Source organism: Gobius niger (assembly GCF_951799975.1).
Source record: "Gobius niger genome assembly, chromosome: 10".
In the NCBI taxonomy this organism is placed as follows: domain Eukaryota; kingdom Metazoa; phylum Chordata; class Actinopteri; order Gobiiformes; family Gobiidae; genus Gobius; species Gobius niger.
The window spans coordinates 36473052-36494790 of record NC_136861.1 but is presented as its reverse complement, the minus strand read 5'-3'; the positions used below and the strand labels follow the sequence as shown (position 1 = coordinate 36494790).

General features: G+C 43.2%; 1 protein-coding gene across 1 annotated transcript in view; it reads left to right on the top strand.

Moving 5' to 3' along the window:
* The window catches only part of ppl (periplakin), a 30883-nt gene extending 11006 nt beyond the window's left edge, over nucleotides 1–19877 (top strand). The window contains exons 2-22 of the mRNA XM_079565311.1: nucleotides 497–596; nucleotides 2249–2403; nucleotides 2556–2676; nucleotides 2796–2921; nucleotides 4107–4148; nucleotides 5854–6015; nucleotides 6537–6644; nucleotides 7893–7988; nucleotides 8066–8188; nucleotides 8273–8419; nucleotides 8529–8680; nucleotides 9768–9877; nucleotides 10803–10960; nucleotides 11498–11676; nucleotides 12783–12921; nucleotides 14747–14940; nucleotides 15010–15160; nucleotides 15236–15319; nucleotides 15392–15508; nucleotides 16866–16958; nucleotides 17040–19877. Of these exons, the coding sequence (XP_079421437.1) occupies nucleotides 497–596; nucleotides 2249–2403; nucleotides 2556–2676; nucleotides 2796–2921; nucleotides 4107–4148; nucleotides 5854–6015; nucleotides 6537–6644; nucleotides 7893–7988; nucleotides 8066–8188; nucleotides 8273–8419; nucleotides 8529–8680; nucleotides 9768–9877; nucleotides 10803–10960; nucleotides 11498–11676; nucleotides 12783–12921; nucleotides 14747–14940; nucleotides 15010–15160; nucleotides 15236–15319; nucleotides 15392–15508; nucleotides 16866–16958; nucleotides 17040–19706 (5224 nt within the window). The 3' untranslated portion in view covers nucleotides 19707–19877. The remainder of the gene's footprint in view (nucleotides 1–496; nucleotides 597–2248; nucleotides 2404–2555; nucleotides 2677–2795; nucleotides 2922–4106; nucleotides 4149–5853; nucleotides 6016–6536; nucleotides 6645–7892; nucleotides 7989–8065; nucleotides 8189–8272; nucleotides 8420–8528; nucleotides 8681–9767; nucleotides 9878–10802; nucleotides 10961–11497; nucleotides 11677–12782; nucleotides 12922–14746; nucleotides 14941–15009; nucleotides 15161–15235; nucleotides 15320–15391; nucleotides 15509–16865; nucleotides 16959–17039) is intronic.
* Nucleotides 19878–21739: the final 1862 nt, after the last annotated feature.

The following is a 21739-nucleotide window of genomic DNA, read 5'->3' as shown; positions in this document are numbered from 1 at the left end:
AGGAAGGGAGGGGGGTAGGAAGGAGGGAAGAAATAAAGGCAGGAAGGAAGGAAGGAAGAAAGACAGGAAGGAATGAAGGAAAGAAAGAAAGAAGGAAGAAAGACAGAAAAGAAGGAAGACAGGAAAGAAGGAAGAAAGGAAGACAGGAAGGAAGAAAGGAAGGATGGAAGGAAGGAAGAAAGACAGGAAGGAAGGAAGAAGTAAAGGAAGGAAGGAAGGAAGGAAGGAAGGAAGGAAGAAAGGAAGGATGGAAGGAAGACAGGAAGGAAGGAAGAAAGACAGGAAGGAAGGAAGAAGTAAAGGAAGGAAGGAAGGAAGGAAGGAAGGAAGGAAGGAAGGAAGGAAAACACAAGACATCCATGTTGAGCAGTAATATGATAAAGTGCTGTGGGGCCCCATGCGTGCGTTTCATTTCTAATCTGATCATTTCCGTCAGTCTTCGGGAGATGATTATTTTGAAAAGCCGTAACGAAGCCTCTCCCCCGTGTTCCCGCAGGGCTCCGTCCACAGAACTGAGCGCTCTGATCGAGAAGCTGCAGAAGAATGCCGACAAAGTGGAGAAGAACATCAGTGAGGTGGAGGCAAACCTCAACAAGGTCAGTGCGGTCAGAAGCAGACTCTCAGCTCATGTGTGCACTTCACTGACCTGCAGTGGATCAGGCACAGAATTTTATCACTACTTCCCCCTGATTGGACCAAACAGGCCAAAAGCTCGTCTCATTGGTCAACACGGGAGGATACTAGATTCTAATTAGTTACTGAGATCCGGGAAGGAAAGACTTTACAAAAAATATATAGATTTTTTTTGCTAACTTTTAATCAAAAGACCAGGTGGTCGACTTTGTAAAACATTTAGACTTCCAGATTATCACTTTAAGAAGTACTGAAGCTTGATCTGTCCCTTTTTAAGTCCAGGTTGAAGACTTCTCTCTTCAAACTGGCTTTTAATACCACGCACTGAATGATGTCTAGGATGTAATCAATACATTTTTGAATTGAAATGTGGTCGTCCTGGTGGTGTTGTTGTAAAGTACTATATAAATAAACTTTGATTGATTGAACAATGAAAGAGGAAAAGACTTAATTGCAAATCTTAGTTGTGGTTCTTCACGGGCACATTTACAGGGTCACCTTTCAGGGTCAATCTACATTCATTTATAAAGCTCTTCACAACACTCAAGATGACAGACATAAAAACTATTAAGAGAACAATTTATTATTATAAAATCAACCCTACACTGGGAAAAAATGAGGGATGTATTGATGCCCTCAAGCCGCCATTCCATTTTCGATATTAAGTTCCCAATTAAGATTTTTTTTCCTTCTTTTTCTTTACAAAATGCATATAACTCATTTTTTGCTAAGCAAAAGATCTTTCTTTTATTTTAACATCAGCATTTTTTTGCTTTTAACAAACTGAAGCTGTTGTCTCAGTAAGTTAACTTCACATTGCATAAAAAATTACAAAACATGAAAATGAACAAATTTTTTTTAACATCAATTCACATTTTAAGCAGTTTAAATAGATTTTCGATGAATTGTTGCATCCCTAGAAAAAATGGCATCTTGTCTTCAATGAAATTGACTTTAAAGGGGCTAGATGCAAGTTAGCCATTTTATACTCACTACTGCCACGCCAGGTCAGATGTGTAACTGCAGCTTCTGTATTAAGCTCGTGCATGACGGCACTTCTGACCCGAATTAACCCCTTTTTGAGTGAGTGCAGGATTTTAGAGGCAGTTGTGGTGAACAGGTCTGAGCTCATCTACACATTAGGACATTGTTGGAACATGTAGGGGGAGGAAAATACATAATTTTGACATTTTTGAACTTTGTATGGTCCCTTTAAACTGCTAAAATATTGGGATTTTGTTGTCTCAATTCAAGTTTTTTTTGGCTCTTATTTTAAGCACATGCTTGTTCCATTGGCAGTCTTATAAATCAGTCCAAACCTACTCAAAATCAGCATCAATTGTCTTAATTCAAGAACCTTTAAGCAATTAATCTAAGATGAGATGCCAGTAAAAGAAATACTCAAGTACATTAAGGGAGTACAAGTAAGGTTAAGGTTACTTCCAGAGAGTAGAAATTGATAATAATAATGATAATGATAATGATAATGATAATACATTATGAAGGTATTTTACAAGTAATGAAAAGTGGAATTCTCATTTCATACGTCAGCTAATATACTCGAGGTAAACAGAATAACCACTAACGTCATGGATCTATGTGGTGGCTTTGACAGGATGTGGCCAAAATCAACGAGGGCAAGCAGCAGCTCTACCAGGACGACACCAACAAGCGCATCCTCAACTCGCTGGAGCTACTCAACGGGCTGGACGAGGACGCCGCCAACGCCAAGAAGCTGCAGCACCCGCAGGCCGAGATGATCGAGCAGGAGTGAGGGCAAAACACACGCACTTCCCCCATCCCCACATATGAGGAGTCGTAGAGCTCTGTAGAAGACTAAATACATTCATAGCATCCTGACAAGTGAAACAATCGTCTTCAAAGTTGTTTCAGTTCTTTTATTATTGTGACTTGTGTTTCAGCATGCACCAGCTGCGTGAGAGAGTCAGGAAGCTGCGAGAGGACCACGACCGGATCTACCACCTGATCCGCACCGAGGGCAAGCCCACTGTCAACTGGGGCAACATGATCGACGAGAAGATGGTAAGAGCCCGAGGGAAGAGCAACGGGACGCAAATCCCACCCGTGCCTACATTAGCATGAATAATCAGTCGATGTTTCGAGATGATGTTTTGACCCTGCTGTCTCCCCTTTGTTTCCAGGACAACCTGAAGACCATGAGCTTTGGTCAGGACCTGCCCTCTGTGGAGCAGGAAGTGGTGGAGCACAACATGTTTCACAGTGAGGTGGAGGCCCTCAAGCCTCACCTGAGCCAGAGCGGAGACAAGGTAAGATGAAGTGAAGTTTCCTAGAGCTTTAAAGCAAATGGGTTCATAATTGCTGCAGCTCTTTTCGTGAAAGGGAAATGGCATTTTCAGAGCTGGAGCTGCATGTTTCAAAGTGGCCTGTATGATTGAGCATAACATTATGGCTCACCAGCAAAAGGTTCCCACGGGGTCTTAAAGCGTTTTAAATTTGTTTAGGGCTTAAATTTGAAGCATGAGTTTATGAGTCCTGTACAATTGTAAAGAAGTAAATGTTGCAATAATTGGTACAAAATGTCTTAAAGAAGACCTTGTTTACCTTAATAAATCCTTTCTGTAGTCCCTCTGGGGATAATACAAGTGTTAATGGGACGATTGGGGGGTCTTTCATCTCCCTGCCCCGGGACAGAGTCACCAATACACACAATGAAATCACAAAGAAGAAGCTAACAGGCTAACGGGTAAAGCTAACTGTGGGCTAGCACCACTTAAACAGTTCAGCCAAGTTTGAGTGAAAGAAAAGATCTCCGTTGTGTAATTGGATGTACAATATCCCTCTGTCCCTTTGTCTTTTCTGTCAGCGTAGTATTTACTCTCACGGACAATTAATGAGTAAAAAAACATAACATGCTACGACACCTGCAGTGGCGCTTATGGCCTCTAGGGGCATGAGTTACTTAGTTCCGCTTTAGTCTTTAATTTCACATTGCATGCTTTCTTCGGTGTTGTCAAAATGCTCACAGCCCATAAATACTTAATAAACGGACAATGCTAGCCAGGAAGCTAACGTTAGCAACGTTTTGTTTCTCCTGAAACATCCAAAACATGACAAAACATCCATATGGACTCGATTTTGGCTTGACTTTATTTGTGTGTGATTAATATGAATAGTCTGCCAGAAAACGGCTAAAAAGCAATTGCAATTGCAATTCTCATGGCCATCATGATGAAAGTAAAGGCGCCGTGCTAGCCTCACATGCAGCCGCTGGATCACAGTCAAAGACACATTAATATTAAGGTTATATATATTTTTAGCATAAAAGGTTCCTCACTTTTAAAGTGGACCAAACAGTTGTGAGAGGACTTCAGTTTGTATCCTTAGATCTGCGTACGAGCAAGTGCAGCAGTGCTGTTGTTTTCTCCATGTAAAACAGGGACAAACTGCCCACAAATGTTGTTTTTTTTCACTGTTTTGTCTTTTTTTTTCAGGAGTACGTGAACAGCCTCCAGGCCAAGCACAGCAAACTCCTGGTAAGAACCTGTCTGCAGCTTCACAGACACTAATGTTGACTGCAGCTCCTGGCAGTGGGAAGATGAAACAACATTCACTTATTATGGAGCAGACCTGCTGTCTGCTTTTAGCCCTGGAGCCAGTGTTTGCAGACAAACACTGCGTGTTTACCTTCATACAGTGACGAAGAGTTCTGTCAGCGCACAGAAACCACGGGGTTCAGAGCAACATGGAAATGATATCAAACTGTTCTAAGGTGGAGTCGCGTATGTTCATATGCTACAACTTGGCCAATCAGAGAGCAGCTCTTTGCATGATTGGGCATGTTTAATGTAGTGCAGCTCTTTACATACATACAGTATTTCCCATAAACTGTAACGGACTTTTAAAGAATCTGGACCAAACATCCTAAGTCCTACAGACCCTGTTTCCCGTCTCTACACACATGAATGAGAGTCTGTATCTTCCCTTTTGTTAAAGCTGCCCGTGCAGCAGCCTCACACTTTATTATTATTCTAAATAAAGATATAGAGACATGAAGAGGAGTAAAGTGGTTCTACAGCCCATAAATACTTTGAAAACCGACAATGCTAACCAAGAAGCTACATTAGCTTCATGCTACATATGCTAATATTAGTAAGAGTGCTGTTTTTCACTTTTACTGATAAATTTGTAGTGAAATAATATCCATCTGGACCTGATATAAGGATGAATATGTTTACAGTCAGGCAGATATCCCCTCGTATGACGCGTTGCCGTCTCTATAGTTTAAAGAATTCCATGGTGGGAGCTATGCCAAAATGAAGATGTTTTTGCCTCGGTTTCTGGCTAATATCTCTGTCATTAATTTTAATTGTAGCTACAGCGTAAAGATATTTAGCGCAAAAAACTTTGCAGCAACAGAGAAGTAGATACAGTAGGATGTAAACGTCTGTGTTTGGTGAGGGGGGGAAGAGATAAGTTCGCCGTCATACTTTACCTTATGTCACACTTTGAAGTAACAGTGGATGAAAGTGTAGATCGTCCTGATGGTAAATCATCACTGATGCAGCTGTTAGCATTGTTGTGGCGGAGCGGGGGGAGCCGTGTCCTTTCGCCTCGTTCGCCTCGTTCGCCTCCGTCCCGTCTTCGCCTCTCGTTGCGGAGTTTCTTCTTGTTTGAGCCGTGTTTTGATGATTACAACAGCCTGTTTCTCTGCTCCGCTACCTGGCTCTGCCCGGCTACGAGGTTTAGCACAGCGAGCTCCGCTCTGGTGTTTACAACCATAGAGCGCCACTTACGGTTCCGGGCCCGTAGGCGGCCCCGTTTCATGCGGTTTTAATGAGAAATATTAATAAAGCGAATAATCAAAGCGGGAAAATAATGTTCGAAGCATTTTACTAATCGAGTTAATCGATTTTATCGATTAATCGTTGCAGCCCTATTACTGGGACAATCCACATGAAACGATCACAGTAATCAGTGTCTTCTCGCTCAGCACGTATGAACTAAGGTCCAATTATTCTCTCATAAAGGCGTCCAAAGTAGAGACAATGTTCCAAAACGTTTGTGGTTATTGGTCGAATGATGAAAAGAATGTTTGCGGTTTAATCTAGTCAGTTCCAATCAGAGGAAGGTAGAGAGTCTAAAATATTGACTCAAGTAAGAGTAACTTTACTTACTGTGTGTACTGAGGAACTGTTTGATTTCCGATTGAGTGGTGACATAAAGCATGGTTTTGTTTAGGCTGAGTCCAGCGCCCGGCAGAGGAACCTCCTGAGCCTCAGAGACTACATGCAGCGATGCACCAACGAGCTCTACTGGATGGACCAACAGGCCGAGGAGAGGATCAACTACGACTGGAGCGACACCAACCTGGACTACCCGGCGCGCCAGAGGCAGTATGAGGTACTACGGATACTGCAAATACATATTAGTAACAAGGATTTTTTTTCAGAGGTTTTTTTTTTTGGATCATGTTTAGTTTTTGAATAAGCTAATCAAAAGTGAAAACATCTATAAAACTTTGCCTTGTTTTTTTGGGAGGTTCAAAGCTGAATAAATCAGGCTGGGAGTTGGATTTAAAAAATGTAAAAATCTTGTTCAGTCCAAGACGGGAAAGTTTAGATTGAGTAGGAACGACTAATCTTCATATTTCGGTTCCCTGACCCTTCAGGACACGGGGATATGAATATATCAGTATTTGTGAATGAATACCTGTGGGAAACCCAGCTTTGTGACGCCACATAGTACTTCCAGGACATGAAAACTAAGATGTTAAGGGAGGGAACTAGCAAAAATCACGACTTTGACCACAAAATCAATCAATACTTTCACCTGCCTAGTCTCGCCTTAAGCGTTATTGGCCTTTTGTGACCGTTTTTTAAGACCTTTTCGAAACCACCGACTGACTGTGTACGTTTCCACAGAACTTCATCAGCAAATGTCTGGAGTCAAAGGAATCCACCATCACCAAACTGAACGACGACGGAGAGAGGCTGATCGCCGCCGGCCACCCTGGGAAGAACGTCCTCGAGGTAAGACACATTTATGGAGCCTGGGACACAATAAAGCAGTGGTTCATTGATCTTTGCCAAACATGACTGTGGGTCAGATTCTCTTTTCTGAGCGTAATGGATGTTTGTGTTGGAGTCATGGTGTGTCAGGATCATGACAGTAGTTGAAAAGGTTTTGTAGCCTGATTTAATGCCTGACTTGCCTATTCTCAAGTCAAACGTGAGTGAAAAGTGTATAGGGCTGAAACAACCAATCGATTATTGAAATAGTTGACCACTATTTTAGTAATCCATTCATCGTTTTGTGGTAAACACAGACTCACATAGAGCAAATATGACACGGATGTTTCTTTATTTTCAACTCTCTGTTGTGTGATTCTCTCTTGTAAATTCCCTTTATTCTTGGCATTTTCTCCATGAGCTCCCTGAAATGGTTTAACTTTCCTGGTTCTGGTGACTATAATCATGTAAAGCAGTAATCAAAGCAAATGGCGGCCATTTTGAAGAATCTATTTCAACTTTTTTCCATCCATCCATTTTCTTCCACTTCTCCGTTTCCGGGTCGAGGGGGCAGCTGTTAGAGTTGCCCAAATCACATTGCACCAGCCCCTTTTGGCTCCTCCTGCAGGTGGTGGGTCCACAGAAGGACGGCCTCATGGTTCTAACCGGGCCTGTTGGTCTCTCATAAGGGGCTTCTGAACCGCTCTTTGTCTGAACCGTCACCTAGGACCTGTTTGCCATGGGAGACAACAGAGCTCCCAGCATCATCCTGGTGGTTCAAATGTTTTGTTCATTCATAAATGAAAATCTACAATAGAAATAGTCTTGAAATAAAACACAAAAAAATACATTAAAAAAGTGTTTCCAAACTTTGACCGATACTGCACGCCTTGAACATTTCAGTTTACAGTTTGTAAAATCAAAGTTCTGTGCATAAACTGTTGGTTTTGGCATTTGGCACGGTGGCGCAGCGGTTAGTGCTTGTGCCTCACAGGTCAAAGGTCCCGGGTTCGATTCTCCCCGTGTCTGCATAGGTTAGTGGTAGGTTATAAAAAACATGTGCAATAGGTTAATCCTCCAGCCAGGTGTTTCTGACCACCAGCCTGGCCCCACATCATGGAGATGGGTTCCCGAGCGCCGGCCACTGCTGGCAGCTCACTGCTCCTACAGCTCGCCCCATGCGACACTGAGGATGGGTCAAATGCAGAGAACTCATTTCTCCACAGAGATTAATGCAGCATAACTTAACTTAACTTAACTTATTTGCAGGCTCACATGGGAGCGGTCCACGCCGACTGGAAGGAGTATCTCAACTTGCTCATCTGCGAGGAAACCCATCTCAAGCACATGGACGAGTACCACAAGGTCAGCACGAGAACCTCTGCTCGCAGCGCTTTAGTGTTGATTTGATTTAGTAGTGACTCCGTGTGCTCTCTGTGCAGTACAACAAGGAAGCGCGCGACACCGAGGACCTGCTGCGGCGCCTGGACACCGAGGTCAGCCAGAAGTACAACCCTGACTTCAAGGACATGTACCAGACCGAGGGGCTGCTGCGCGACCTGGACGTAAGGCCCCTCTGCTCCTCCACGCTCCTCAACACCGTGTGATACTGTGACAGGCTGTGACAGGGGGGTCTGTTGTGTGTGCAGGACCAGTCCAAGGCGCTGGAGCACTTCGACGAGCGCATCAAAGCTCTGCAGAAGCGTGGCCTGCAGGTGCTGCCGCTCAAGTACCGGCGGGAGACCCCACAGAAGCTGCTGCCCATCGAGGCCCTGTGCGAGCTGGACACCGACGATGTGCGTTCAGTCCCACAAAGCTCTCTACAAGACAACTTTCTCACAGTTGACCTTGTTGTGTTTGTATGGTGCTCGTTTCACTCAAAGAGTTTTGCTGGTTGCGCTGTAGGGGCAGATCCAGCGCGGAGAGAGGTACACTCTCCTGAGGAACAACGGATCCAAGTGGGACGTCAAGGACGCCGCGGGCCGGAAGCTGAACGCCCCCGCCGTCTGCTTCGTGATCCCCCCCACTGACCCTGAGGCGGTGGCCATTGCTGACAAGTGAGTGACATGCAACACCCTTCACGCATGCTTAACCCGATCTTCAGTGTCCAATCATACCTCATAGCAACCGTTGCTTCCAGACATTCTCCGGATCTTATCCCATAGAAAGTAGTGAGATGGGCCATGTTTTTCCCTTTCTGGCCCCCCCCCCAAAAAATAATCAGGAGGAGCACCTGCTAACTTGTAATACTCGTTTACCATCCGTCTTGTCGTTAGCTGAGTTTTTATGAGCTGTCGTTGCTGGATATCGTCACAATAAAGCTGTTTCTGCCGCTGAAATATCTGGGACGTTTACTTTTGGGGAGGGGACAAAGCCACTGCAGTCAGTAGCAGGGGTCTGTAGGCTCCTGTAGGTTTAACTTAAAAATAACAGTTGTATCTTTTCAATACCAGAGAAAGATAAGAACTAAAACTAAACTAAACACTTCCTGTAGAACTTACCCAGTGGTTTAAGAATGACTCGTCCACATCAGTTGTTTTTTGTCTTTTTTTATTTTCAATTTCAGATGAGGCCGGTACTTTAGCCTTTGTCCATAGAAATCATAGAAATGCCTATCTATCTGAGCCTGTTCCTACAAATGTGCACATTTTGTTCGCCGTCGAATCCCGGACTCGTTTTAAATTGAACGTTCTATCCCTATGCAATGAGTGGTTAAGCCAGGGGCAATACTAAAGTATGACGAGGTAGCATTGTAGGCTAATGCTAACGGCTATAGTGAAAATACATTGAGCAGGGTAGCGGTCTCACGGACTAGTCGACTTGCAAACTGACTTCAGTGGTAGTGGCCCATTCGTCCCATGTTGCTTTGATATAGTTTTACTCCAGAAGAAGTAAAGGTTCAAGGTTGTGACCCAAATACAAGTAGATGAGTCCTTGGTCAGAACACTTGAGTACTGAGTTATTGTATAAGTATATGAGTGTTGGTGTAATTGGACAAACCTTGAAAAACAAACAACTGATGTACAAACAAATGATGACAAAAGCTGAATGACAGGATATTGATATATATGATTGATATATATGTGGCTAGCGCAGTGATGGAGCAAAGAAAGAACATAGCTTTGTTTTGTGTGTGCCCCCCAGTCTGTCCAGTCAGCAGAAGGCCCTGAAGCAGAAGACGGCAGGCAGCAAAGCTACGCTGCAGAAGCGCTATGACGAGCTGAGGAAGGAGAGCAGCGTCGCCGTGGGCACAGGTGAATTTCTTCATTTCTGAGATCAATAAAATCATGTCTTATCTTGCAAACTAGATGCTAAATACTGTGTTAAGGGCTTTTCTGTTAATACTGTAGATTGCAATGGAAAAACATCTGGATCACGGGGCTTTTGTACACTAAATAGCCTGGTCTACATGACACAGGTTATTAGGTCACATCAATCTGATCATAACAACTAAATTCCAAACACTGTCAGTCTACCCCAGGGCAGCTGTAGCTACAATAATAGGTTAGTGGTCTGAGGCATGATGTTGTCATTTTTGCTGATGTACACTGCACCGTTTTGGTCGTCTGTGACAAGCAATCACTCATCATGGGGAAAATCTTAGGTCAGAGCTGGAAATCGCAGGTCGTAGGTCGTACAGTGGGAAAACCATCGTACGACCGACATCAGGCAGTGTCTGATATTTCGGAAGGCTAGTCGCAGAGTGAGCTCCTCTCGCTACAACTCGGATCTCTGTCAAGTGTCTCGTCAACAGCGCACAGCCTGAGTCGTCAGCAACAGAGGCCGGGCATGAGCAGGTCTGACTCAGCATTTTACACGACTTTCCCTGCACTTTTCCGTGAAAATAAACCCCGCTAACACTTGCCACGGCTAAACACAAGCCTCTGTAGCCTGATGTTTGCTCCGATAAACTCTCTCTGAACCATTGCACAGTGGAGAAGAGAGCAGGCTCACGATGTTACAATCCCCACGTCGAGCAATGTGACATCTACAAGTCTCATAAGACAAAAATGGCACAGTGTACATCATCCATAAGATATAAACAAATTCCTTTGAACAGAGTCAATATGTCATTAGTGGAGATTTTCAGGCTTGATTAGTTAGCACTGATTAATTAGCATGCTGCTGCGAGATGTGGTTTTGCGTGGCAATAAACAACCCCCTTCTTCTCTCGCACAGATTCTCAGGAGCAGCAGTGCCGTCAGCTCATGGCAGGCCTGGACAAGGTCGTCAGTGATCTGGACAAACAAGAAAAGGCCATTAACACCCGAACACGCCCCCCACTGGAGCAAAACCGACCACTGCAGGACAGCGCAGACCGTCTGCAAGATCTGAAGGTGCTGTCACTCACTTACTTTATTTTCATTTACTGCATAATGGAAAGTACATATGCATATTTTGAGAATATAACTTATTTAGGTGGTTAATATATGTTGTAAGTAATAATTATCATTTTATTTCAGTGAAGCAGCAATTGAATGAAGAATTGTTAACATGATTGGCACGGCAACAGTTTAAGATTGTTTGCCTCTATCTATGTCACTTCCTGTCAGTGTGCATTAAGGAAGTGAAACTATAAATCACAAAAAAAAAATCACAAAAATGGTCAAATGATAGAAAACTGGGTAAAATCTTAAATATTGTAAAAAGATTGTGTTAACTATGTTTTAGCAAACATTGTGTCTAATGTGTCATATGCACTTTAAGACATGCAGTATACATATATTTCAACCATAGCGTGGGAAAATGTCAAAAAGTTAAAGGGGTACGGATACTTTTTCAACCCACTGTTTCTATTCCTGCAGTCTTTGAAAAAAAGTTTGTATAGTTGCACAGTGTGAGATAATATTTATTCTGCCAAAATGGAAATCCAGGACATTGCCAACGCAGTCAGTAGAATCGAGCCGGAGAAGAACTCCAAAGTGGAGGAGGCCAACAAATTCCTGGTGTCCACCCCCAAATGTGCCAGCGCCACCCAGCTGTACAGCAAGGTGGACGCGACCAACAACAAGCACAACAAGGTTCTGGAGCTGCTGCAGTGCTCCCAGGAGAAGTAAGACTTGTTTTCCTTTCCAGCATTAAAGAAAGTCACTTGGTCGTACTTCTAGCCCGAGGGAGGAGAATGTGGAGCCTGTTGAGCTTCGTAGTTATAAAATCAATATTTGATTTACACAGCCTACTTCAAGCATATTTCAAAGTTGCCCAAACCTCTAAGGCACATTATTATTAAAACTTGAAACTTAACTATACGTTTGATCACCCAAATTGTTCTGAAACAGATTGTGCAAACTGCATTGCTTCAAATGTACAAAGGATCAGACTTGTTCCTGGGATGTTGAGTTTATGGAACTTTTTCATTCAAAAGCAAGATATTCGTTAGTTTAGCTCTTATTAACCTTCTAGCCCCCACCTTTACCGAGCGCATTTGTCCAGTTCGGCTTTAACCAAATCGAAAAGCGTCTTGAAAAAGCGTCAAAATGGCAACAATAACAAGACGAAAAGGAGGATGATAAACAACAAGAAAGTGACTGAAGAGTAACAGAAAAGTGACTCATTTAAGTCTAAGCCTTGTTGGAAATCATTTATGAATTTGACTTTATATACAAATGAGTGCCTCTGAGCTAAATGCTAACTCAAATTCAGCTAAGTTCTGCTTTTTGTGTGTCACATATACATCCAATGGCCAGTAAACATCATATCACACCACATCTTATAAGTAATGTTAATCATACAGAAACCACAGAAATGATATGAATGCCATGAAAAGGACAAAACTTACCTCACCATATGTTAGTATTGGGTCTGGCTTCCCTATTTATCGACAAGAAAGTGACAAAAGAGCGACAACGAATTGAAAAAACAAGTGACAAAAAGGCAATGAAATTAAAAAAAACGTCAAAATTGACAACACCACAAGGAAAAAGATCTCAATCAGTTTTGTATGAATTTCAATTGAGGCGTGACACTGGCCTGTGGGCTGTAAGAAGCTTTTAGATTTGCGTAATGCCGAAGCTGGAGAAAATGCTCTCAGTTAAGCCGGGGGTTAAGAGGTTATGGCTTGTGTGAATGGTTTTATAATGCAAAGTAAAGCCGTAATATTATATCCTATTGTGTAATCCTAATGTTTCCCAAAAGTAAGTAACCCACTGCTTGCTTCAGGCTGAAGAACTCCAACCAGCTGGAGAACTCGCTGCAGAACGGGAAGAACCTGTTGTCCGGCTATGAGAACAAGCTGGCCCGTGAAGAGGTGGCCCCGGCCGACCTCTCCTCCCTGGAGAAGACACAGCGCGAGCTCGGAGTGAGTGACACAATGTGCATCGTGCGAACAAAGTTAGGAAGAGGAGACAAATATAATATACAAATATTACGTTATATACAAATTAGTGCCTAAAAGTGTCTATGAGCTAAATGCTAACTCAAATTCAATTAGGTTCAGCTTTTTTTGGGACACATGTACATCCAATGGCCACTAAACATTATATCACATCACATCTTATAAGATGTTAATCATACAGAAACCACAGAAGTGATATAAATGATTAATGACGATGAAACGGACAAAGCATACCTCGCCATACTTTAGTATTAGGCCTGGCTTCCCTGTTTATTTGTATGGGAACAGAATCCATCGAAGAAGTAGTGAAGACCTACTGTTCACATTCTAGAATTTGATGATGTCCGGGACTAAAAGGTTGTGTTCATTTGACAAGAAACTATAGAGTTCGGGAAATTCCACAGTTACCATGGCGATCCGCCATCTTTGCAGCTGTTAGCATAAATTTCCATTGAACAATAGATAAAAACTGTATAAAAAGTGAAGAAAAAAGCAGTGGAACAACTTTGTTAGCTGCTGAGTGACTGCTGGTCACACTGTGGTGAACAATAACTCCAGTATTTTAACTTTTAAAATCTCCATTAGTTTACAATTGCTGCTAATCCCATAATGCTTAGCGATATGCCGTCACATTCCCGAACACAACAACTCCCGATACAGACGGCATCTCTGGAATTGTCCATGTATGGTCATGTTTGAAAACAGTTAAGGGGAAAACAATTTGGAGAAAAATCTAAACTTTCTTTAATTATTCAAAAACGACTTTAACAAACGCTAAATTGTGAATATTGTTTTCTACTAATTAAAGATACGGAGACATGGGGAGGAGCAAAGTGGTTCAACAGCCCATAAATACATAAATAACAGAGAATTCTAACATAATGCTTCATGTTAGCATCGTGCTAATGCTAACGACTAGCTAGCGCTAGCTACAACTGCTGTTTTTTCACTTCTACTGAATAATCTGCTGTGAAGAAATATCCATAAGGGCCCAATTTACACTTGACTTTATTTATGTGATAAATAAGTTCATATTCCACCAGAAAATGACTAAAAAGAGTTGAAAATTGTGTTTCCCAAAAGATTCCATTTTCCCCCTCGCGAGGCCATGCCCCCTTCTAGTGGAGCAGCTGAAAATTTCATGGCGTAACTATGGTAACTGTCAAAATGCAGATTTTCTAGTCTTAGTTTATTGCCTATTTCTCTGTTATTCTTTGGCCAATTCACACGAAACAAAAACTGCCACATGAACTATTGTCTAATTATTCCTCATAAAGGCGTCCAAAAGTGGGTACAATATTCAAAAACCTTTGTGTGATGTTGGTCAGTTGGACTTTCCGCTGTGAGAATAATGTGTCAGGTTTGTGAGTCCAATCGCTGTCAAATAATGATCAGGGAAAACATTTGGACTTTTTCTTTTTGGAAATTTATTTCAAAAACGGTTTCTCTCCCGTAGAAGTTGCATTGGCACCTGCTCCGACTGAAATAGAATTCTAGAACATGAACACAAAGCAGAGAGAAATTGACAAACGTCGAAAGTTTTTTCTTTCATGTGGATTGTCCCAGTAATGACAAAGATACTAACCAAAATAACAAAAGAAAATCAGCATTTTGACAGTAACCATTGTTACATCATGGATTTCTTAAACTTAAAACTATAGGCTCTCTCAAGACAAATCCTTCCTGATCATGAGGATTTACCTGTTGAACATGTTTTGGTTTTTTTGTTGATGAGGGAAACTGGATAACGGGGAGGAGAGTGGTGTAAAATGCTCGTGTTCATTTGCAGGATATCGCGTCTGACTTGAGGTCCAAGAAGTCCGTGATCACCCAGAGCGAGCAGGACCTCCGCCTGGCCAAAGTCAGCTGTGACACCATGGCCAAAAAGTTCCAGGAGCACTGTCCAGACATCGAGAGGCAGGAGTCCGAGGTGCAGAAACTCAGCAAGCGCTACAACAACCTCAACCGGCAGATCGACACCAGGTAAGGGAGGGGCGCCAGATCAGGTCCACGCCGGCGCCGGGCAAAGCTTAACCCGTGATCTCACCGCAGGTCCCAGTGTTTGCAGAGAGCCAAGATGGCATCGAAGACTTACCAAAACGACTATGATAACCTCAACAGCTGGCTCTCCCGTATCCCCAACTACGAGCCTCGCGAAACAGACAGCGCCATTCAAGTAGAGACCAAGCTGAAGAACCAGAAGGTGGCGCAAAAGAGCTTTTAACATCATGACGTTACATTTTTAAATGGACTTGTTCTAAATGACCTTTTTCCTTAGAACCTGCTTGCGGATATTGCAAGGAAAGAATCTGATCTCAACAATGTCTCCAAAAATGCTCAGCTTTACCAACAAGCCGTTAAAGTAAGAGAATATAGCCTATAGGGTTATTGTTAAAAGCTTCTATACAATTGTAAATGTTTTGCATTTTTGCAGGACTATGAGAATGAAACCGAGAAGTTCCGGTCTTATCTTGACCTTGATGATGGGCTTGTGCCTCAGACCTACAAGAGAAGCAGACTGGAGTCTCCTGCACTCACTGTCAAAGCAGAGGTAATACATTTCTCTTTGGAGAAGTATAAGATGGCCCAGTTTGAATTAGGACACAATCAAATTAATGGGGTACATAGTTATCTAAATTATTAATAAACACAATGTTTTTCTACTGATGAAAGGCATACATTGCATTCTAAGAGAATTGTCTACTGTTCTCAGTCTAAGTTGTCTAACTGCAGTTTGTTTTTTTCTGAGGTGCCAAACAAGCCAGATCATGTCATCAGATAAAGATCTAATAAATGAAAGTGCAAACTTTCGTTAATGCATCTGACAAGCCTTGTATTTGTCCTTATTGCACTGTAGCAAAGCCAGTGTAGCTGTAGTAGTACCTCTGTTATTTAAGAGCATTTTGCTGATTTTATGTTGTTTTTAATTCTTCTATGTTCTCAATAGCACATTGTGGTTATTATTCTGGGAGGGGTTTAGTGTTTGGCTACACTAAAGACAAGTATCTAATGTGTTTTGGGCTGTCAGAATAAAATAATTAATTAAAGGCACTATAGCTCATTTTAACCTTTTTAGTCAAAATGTGACGAAATTGGTATTTTTACCGTCACGGACATCCTTCGTAGTCAATCTGTGATGGAAAAGATAAACCCCTTTTAGTTGCATATTGACTATTTGGGTTGACCATACACAAAAAATCCTATAACAATGCAAGCTTCATGCATCAGGCGGATTTTCCCCCCTCATATCACTACTTTTACAACATCGTGCAAAAACTCTGCTTTCTTACAAAAGAAAAAAATGTCAGGTATAGGTCACGATTGTGTTATTCCAGGCCAAAGGGTTTTAACTAGGCTGTAGCAGGAACCTAGGCTGCTGTTCCAGAAATAAATCCAGTAACACAAGTGCAATTGTCATGTAAATCTATCAAATAATGACTGATTTATCAAAACAAGAACATTTGACATTGAACTAACTCAGAAGTGTTTCAGGGTGTTTAAGTGGAACAACCCTCTGCTTTAATTTTAAAGTTGGTGCAGTCCAATCCAGCGGAGACAGAGAAGTATTAGTGTTCAATGTAGAAAAAATGGACAAGTAGGAATACAGTATATATATTTTTATCTGCATAACTTGGTGGTGACTGAGGAGTTTTATCAGGCTCAGTGCAGCGGCCCATGTGAAAAGTGAAATTGTTAGAAAATTGTTAGAGTGATATGTGAATCTGCAATCTCTGGTTTATGAAGCCAGCGAACTACTGTATAGTTGAGCTATAATCCTGTAGACCCATGGGCCAGTCTAAATCTTTAAATTCCCGGGCTGAAATGAGGCCCAGCGCGCCCCTGTTTACTGTAGTAAGATTTTTCTTGCTATTCATGTTCAATTATGTGATTTTATTTTTGTTCAACAGGAAGCTGCCATTGAATCAAAATATACTGAAGTGAATGCTCTGAACAAGCAAAAACTGCAGAATCTGGAGTTCACCCACAGCCTTCTCAAGCAGGTGACATAACTTTGTTCAAAACAAATTAAAAAGCATCAAACACAAGCGCCATAAATGACACCAAGACTGTCTTCCCTACAGCAACCAGAGGTCCTCATCCAGAGCACCAATGTCCAATCAGTGCAGTCCTCTATACCTGGGGAGGAGCCCTGGAGAATCAAGAAGCAGCTGGAGGATGAGATCCACAGAAGGGAGCAGCTGGAGAAAGAAGTGGAGACCATCCAGACTGAGATCTATATCCTTGAGGGACAGAAACCTCAGGACACCATTGTCAAGAAAGAGCTGATCAAAAAGGTTGCTGACCCACAGCTGGATGAGGAGGTCCATAAAGTCCAGCAGAAACTCTCCGAGGAGCGCCGCACCACACACGTCTTGGAAAACGACCTGGAAGTGCTCAAGCTCAAACTGCGCGGGCTGGAGACGGAGCTAAAAGAAGGGGCTCAGCAGTACACAGTCAAAGAGGTGTTACGTATAGAGCGAGACCGTGGCCAGGAGGAGGAAATCCGCAAGCTCCGTGAGGAACTAGATGAGCTCCGGAGGCAGAGGATTGTCAAAGACAACGAGCTGGTCCTAATCCAGAAGCAAGTGGTGCTCCTGGCCGAGGAGAAGAACAAAGAACAAGAGATCATCACTGAAGAGGAGATCATCAAAGTCCAGAACGATCCACAGCTGGAGAGTGAGTATCGCATCCTCCTTGACCGGAGGCAGAAGGATGTGGACAGCAGAAAGCAGCTGGAGGATGAGCTGACCTTCCTACAGGACAAACTCAAGAGGCTGGAGAAGGAGAAATCCATTGCAGAGGAGACCATTTCTATTAAAGAGGTTCTCAAAGTGGAGAAAGATGTCAATCTGGAACGGGAAGTGGAAAACCTCCGCAGACAATACGAAGACGAGAAGTCCAAAAGGAGATCGTCGCAGAGAGAGAAGTCTGACCTCCAGAGGAAGATCACCAGTATGGAGGAGGAGAAGGCCAGAGTCATTGTCCAAGAGAAGGTGCGTGAAATTGTTCGCCCAGACCCCAAAGCGGAGAACGAAGTGGCCAACCTCCGTCTAGAACTTGTGGAGCACCAGAGACGCTTCAAAGACTCAGAGCTTCAGCTGCGATCCCTGCAAGATGAGCTGACCATGCTAAGGAACCGGGGTCCTCAAGTGGAAGTGAAGGAGATCATCAAAGAAGTTATCAAGTACAAGACAGATCCTGACACTGAGCGTGAGCTGGAGAGGCTCCGCAACGACATCGTGGACAAAACACACATGACGGAGAAGTCTGAGATGGAGATTCGGCAGCTGCGAGATGACATTCAAAGATGGAGGGATACCAAGCTTCAAGTGCAAACCAAGGAGGTGGTGAACGAAGTGCTGCAGTACAGAGAAGACCCCAAAACTAAAGAGGAGATCGAGACTCTCAAACGAAAGCTGTCAGAAGAACAGAAGAAGCGGCTCGACCTGGAGAGAGAGCGCGCTGAACAGGAAGAGAGGATCAGGCTGAGGAAGCTGGATCTGTCCCAAGTCCGCGAGAAGATTGTTCAACAGGAGGTGGTCAAGATGGAAGAGGACCCAGTTCTCCGGTCAGAGTGCAACACATTCCTACAGAGCATCAACAATGAGCAGAAGCAGAAAGAGGGCCTGAAAACAGAGCTTTATCAACTACAGAGGCAGATAACGGACCTTGATCTGCAGCTGGAGGAGCTGGAGCGAGAGCGCAAACACCGACGCGACGCCGAACTGGAGATCCAACGGCTCCGGATAAGGCTGAGCGAGCTGGAGATCCGCGACAAAGAGAACCGCGAGAAAGTGACGGTCAAACAGAAGGTGGTGCTGCAGCAGGACCCTCAGCAGGAGAAGGAGCATTCCATCCTCAGGCTCCAGCTCGACGAGGAGAGGCACAGGCGCACTCTGCTAGAGAAAGAGCTCAATGCCCTGATCCAACAGCACATGACACTGGAGAAGGTGGACGTGAAGGAGAGGGTGGTCCGTACCGAGAAGGTCCAAGTGGAAACAGACCCAGAGGCCGAGCTTGAAATCGAGAACCTGAAGAGAGCGTTGGAGGAGGAGAAACGAAGGAAGCGCGAGTTGGACATAGAGATTTCAACACTCACTTCTCGATACTCTGAAATGGAGTTCACCAACACCAAGTCCACCAAAGAGCTGGACTACATCCGCGACGAAAGCAGCCGGCTTCAGCAAGAGAACCAGAGGCTGCTAAACGACATCCGCAAACTGAAGTCCGAGATTGAGATCACCAGCAAGGAGACGCGCATCATCACTGAATCGTCCCCGCGAGAGGACGGCAGGAGCCTGGAGCTGCGCCTGGACTCGCTTCAGAAGGAGCTGACGGAGCTGAGGCGCATCACGCTGCATAAGGACGAGGAGATCGAGAGGATGCAGAAGAACCTGGCCGCGGTCCGCATCAAGAGAGAGCAGCGCGAGAGCCACCTGCGGAGGTCCATTGTGGTCATCGACCCGGATACAGGCAAAGAGATGAGGCCAGAGGAGGCCTACAAGCTTGGCCTTATCGACTGGAAGATGTTTGTGAACCTGCAGAGCCAGGAGTGCGACTGGGAGGAGATCACCATGAAGGGCCCATCTGGAGAGTCCTGTGTTCTGCATGACCGCAAGTCGGGGAAAAAGTTCTCCATCGACGATGCTCTGAAGTACGGCCACATCACAAATTATCAATACCAGCAATATTTGAAGAAAGAAATCTCAATCCAGGAATTTGGGGCAATGGTGTCAGGGAAAAAGTGATTTTCATTCTTTTTCAGTTTTTTATTTTCTGTTGATTATTATTACAGCCTCTTGCTTTCAACATTCTTGATGATTTGTGACGTTCTGTGTCGGGATAACAGGCTGCATGTTTTTATGTCTCAAACGCTCTCTGTATTTATTTATGCTAAGGTGTTTAAAAAGCATTCACCATCAGATTGTTGGGGAGAGTATACTGTACTTGGAAATCATAATGCAGCTTTATGTGGGTATGCTATGTTATCATTACGAGCCTGTAAGCTTCAATAAAGTTCAATCAGACTATAATTTCTTGTTTTAGTTGTATTTTTTCTTATTGTACTCAAAATAAACTTGCATAGAAAAACACATCCATCAACAATAGTAATAATATCGCATTACAATATTTCCAATAGATAGCCATCTGGAGCACTTCATCACGTTGTGCCCAAGACGAACTACATTTTATATGTCAAAATGAAGCATTTACCGCATAACTATTTACTCACGGTAATAAAAGTAAACATTTTGTACAGCTATCAATATAATTTTACTCAAGTAGAAGTAAAAAAGAAAAAAAGATGAAACAAATACCCAAAGTAGCTACAATTTATTTAAAAAGTTACTCAAGTAGGGTACATGTACTTAAGAGATAACTTGTATTTTTTAGCTAGTGTCTTAAATATTTATCAGGGCGTGTTTGTACCTGTTATTTAAGTTTCAAGGGGACTTTTACCCGTAAATTAAAATATATGGCTTATATATGGCTGCGCACTGAAATAAACACAAGATGGCGCTACAGACCAGCTTTATTCCATGATATATTGACTATAATGTAGTTTTATTAGTAGAGAGACTTTCCAGATGCAGCTTCTTTGCAATAAGCATTGATGATACACTGATATTAGGGTCTCCTAGTGACGGGGAAACACATGAAAAGAATTAAGCAAATCTGTGGGGAAAAGTTGCTAATGTATGAGATTTTGAAACATGCACAGTTGTGATGGAAAAAAGTAGCAAATTTGCTTGAAAAAAATCAAAGATAGTTCCGTTATGAACATAAAACTTTGTTAGCCTCCAAAATAAAAGCAGCTGAACTGTATTTTTTGCTTGGAGTGGTGATACTACAAAGTATCTAGCCTTGCTCATGTTCAAATTTGATTTATTTGACAGAGCATTATCAAAAACATGAGAAGACTATAGTACAGAGCTCATTTCCATCTGCAAGCTCTATAAGCGATGTTGACAAGACTTCATCATCTTTAAGTATACAATTCAGCTGCTTTTGTTTTGGAGGCTAACAAGGTTCTATGCACATAACGGGGAAAAAAAATCTAGCAAATACTTTCTACTTTGCACTGCTGTCAGACTGTATAATAAGACTGTGAAGTAACGCCGACTGTAACAAGTGAATTTCTCCTTTGTGAGATTAATAAAGGTTTATCTTATCTTATCTTATCTTTTACTACTGTGACTTTTTTTCTCATAAATTTGCAACTTTTTCCAAGAGGTCCTGCCTGCAGGCCTCACCTGTGAGGTCCTGCCTGCAGGCCTCCGCTGTGAGGTCCTGCCTGCAGGCCTCCGCTGTGAGGTCCTGCCTGCAGGCCTCCGCTGTGAGGTCCTGCCTGCAGGCCTCCGCTGTGAGGTCCTGCCTGCAGGCCTCCGCTGTGAGTTCGCTTCCGGTGCAGGCTCCACTCTCATGCCGCCTCCACTGTCAGGATGAGAAATGCACGGGACTATCGACTCCCTGATTGATCTTCATACTAACACCTGAAAGAATGCGGATCGGGACGTTTCTTTCTGTCCGAGCCCAGCCACCGTCCGACAGAGCAGTGCTCGAATCCGAACCGAGCCCGTAAGGCATTTAGATATTAGTGTCCGAGTCCAACCGAGCCCGACACAATTAAAATCACAATATTTTCATAAGCCTGTAGGGCTGTGCCCTCCCACTTTTATCCGTGGCTCACATACCTACGGTCAGCAACATTCAGTGTTCACTAAGGCTGAAACGACAAATCGATTATTAAAATAGTCGACAACTATTTTAGTAATCGATT